Source organism: Malurus melanocephalus, unplaced genomic scaffold (assembly GCF_030028575.1).
Source record: "Malurus melanocephalus ecotype Western Australia unplaced genomic scaffold, MMel_1.1 scaffold_1232, whole genome shotgun sequence".
Lineage (NCBI taxonomy): Eukaryota > Metazoa > Chordata > Aves > Passeriformes > Maluridae > Malurus > Malurus melanocephalus.
Window position 1 is genome coordinate 46,151 of NW_026624464.1, and position 1,518 is coordinate 47,668.

The 1,518-nt window shown below is 60.5% G+C and overlaps 1 protein-coding gene across 2 annotated transcripts in view; it reads right to left on the reverse strand.

Annotated features, from left to right (window-relative positions):
* Positions 1–1,518, reverse strand: part of HSD11B1 (hydroxysteroid 11-beta dehydrogenase 1) — a 12,237-nt gene that overhangs the window by 2,477 nt on the left and 8,242 nt on the right. For both annotated transcript variants that reach the window (XM_057387507.1, XM_057387506.1), the window contains exons 2-5: positions 1,195–1,325; positions 929–1,040; positions 650–835; positions 109–252 (exon numbers count right to left, since the gene is read on the reverse strand). In XM_057387507.1, coding sequence (XP_057243490.1) covers positions 109–252; positions 650–835; positions 929–1,040; positions 1,195–1,325 — 573 coding nt within the window. The remainder of the gene's footprint in view (positions 1–108; positions 253–649; positions 836–928; positions 1,041–1,194; positions 1,326–1,518) is intronic.

Here is a 1,518-nt window from a genome sequence, read left to right on the forward strand (position 1 = left end):
GATGGGCTCAGCCTGGCTGTGCCTGCACTGGGCTGGGGACAGGGAATGGGGATGGGCTCAGCCTGGCTGTGCCTGCACTGGGCTGGGCTCCACTTAGGCCGAGCTTACCTGTGTTGATGTAGCCCAGGATGCAGAGCGTGATGGAGACATTGACCTTGTCCATGATGAATTCCTGTCTCAAGGAGCTGAAAAATCCGTCCAAGGCGAACTTGGTTGCGGCATAGGGAGCAATAAATGGGCCACCAGTTCTGCCTGGAGCACAGACACAGCACTGGGGTTCAGGCACYGGGCAGGCAGCAGCTCCYCYTTCCTCTTGCCCTGCCTGTAGCCACAGTGTTGGGATTTAGGGCGATGGAATAGGATGTCAGGAATGCTTGAGAGAAATAAAATGCAAATGCATGTGCAGTATGTGACATGCACATGAAATAAGCTGTGGTGCAGCCTGTGAAGGTGATTCGTGGGTGCAAAGAGACTGACAGGACAAAATATCAGCTGTAGATCCCCCAGAGCACCTGAATAGCTCACCCAAGATCTAAATCACAGGCTCACCCTGAGTCCCAGCTCTCTGCCTTTTAAAGAGGAGCTGGGCAGGGGTCCCTGGCAGGAGAGAAAGGGCTGTGGGCAGGGGGATCTCGCCCCAGGAGCTCACCGGCCACAGAGGAAACCACCACGATGCTGCCCTCGCTCTCCTTCAGCATGGGCAGGGCAGCCGTGGTCATGGCCACGTAGCTGATGAAGTTGATCTCCATGAGCTGTCGGACGTGCTCCACGTCCCCGTCGAAGAAGCGGACGCCGCCCTGGCCGATGTGGTTTAGGATGAGCATGTCGAGGCCACCTGGGGACACAGCCCGTTTGCCCATCACCTCCAAAAGAGCCTCTTGGTGGCTGGGAGGTGTTGGGTGAGGAGGGGCAGCCCCACAGCACCTACCCCAGGTGTTCTCAGCCTCCCGGAGCAGCTGCTGGGGCAGGGTGGGGCTGTCCATGGAGCCGCTGATGTAGCGGGCGGAGGCAGCGCCGAGCTCCAGGCATCGCTCCACGACCTGCGGTGACAGAACGGGGCTGGAGGGCTCTGTGCAGAGCCAGGCTGCTCCTGCCTTGGGCTGGGGAAGCGCTGGGGTGGAGCTGGAGGGTGTCAGGCATTGCCATGAGGATGACAATCCTCATCCAGCCCGGCTCTCTCCGCTTGCCGTTTACTTTCTGCAGCCTGGCCTCTGTCCGTGCCGTGAGCAGCAGGTGAGCCTCCATCCGTGCCAGGTGATATGCCATCTGCTCCCCGATGCCRCTGCTGGCTCCYGTCACGATCACCCGCTTCCCCCGGAGCATCTCTGCACGGGAGGTGAGAGCTCAGAGCCGGCAGAGCCCTCTCTGTGCCCCTGGGTGTGGGCATTTCCCTGTCCCTGCAGCTCCTTTATGTCCCTGAGGTTCCTCTCTTGTCCCTGGGGTCCCTCTCTGTCCCTGGGGCTCTTCTCTGTCCCGTCCACTCTTCTCTGTCCCCTCCACTCCTCTCTGTCCCTGAGG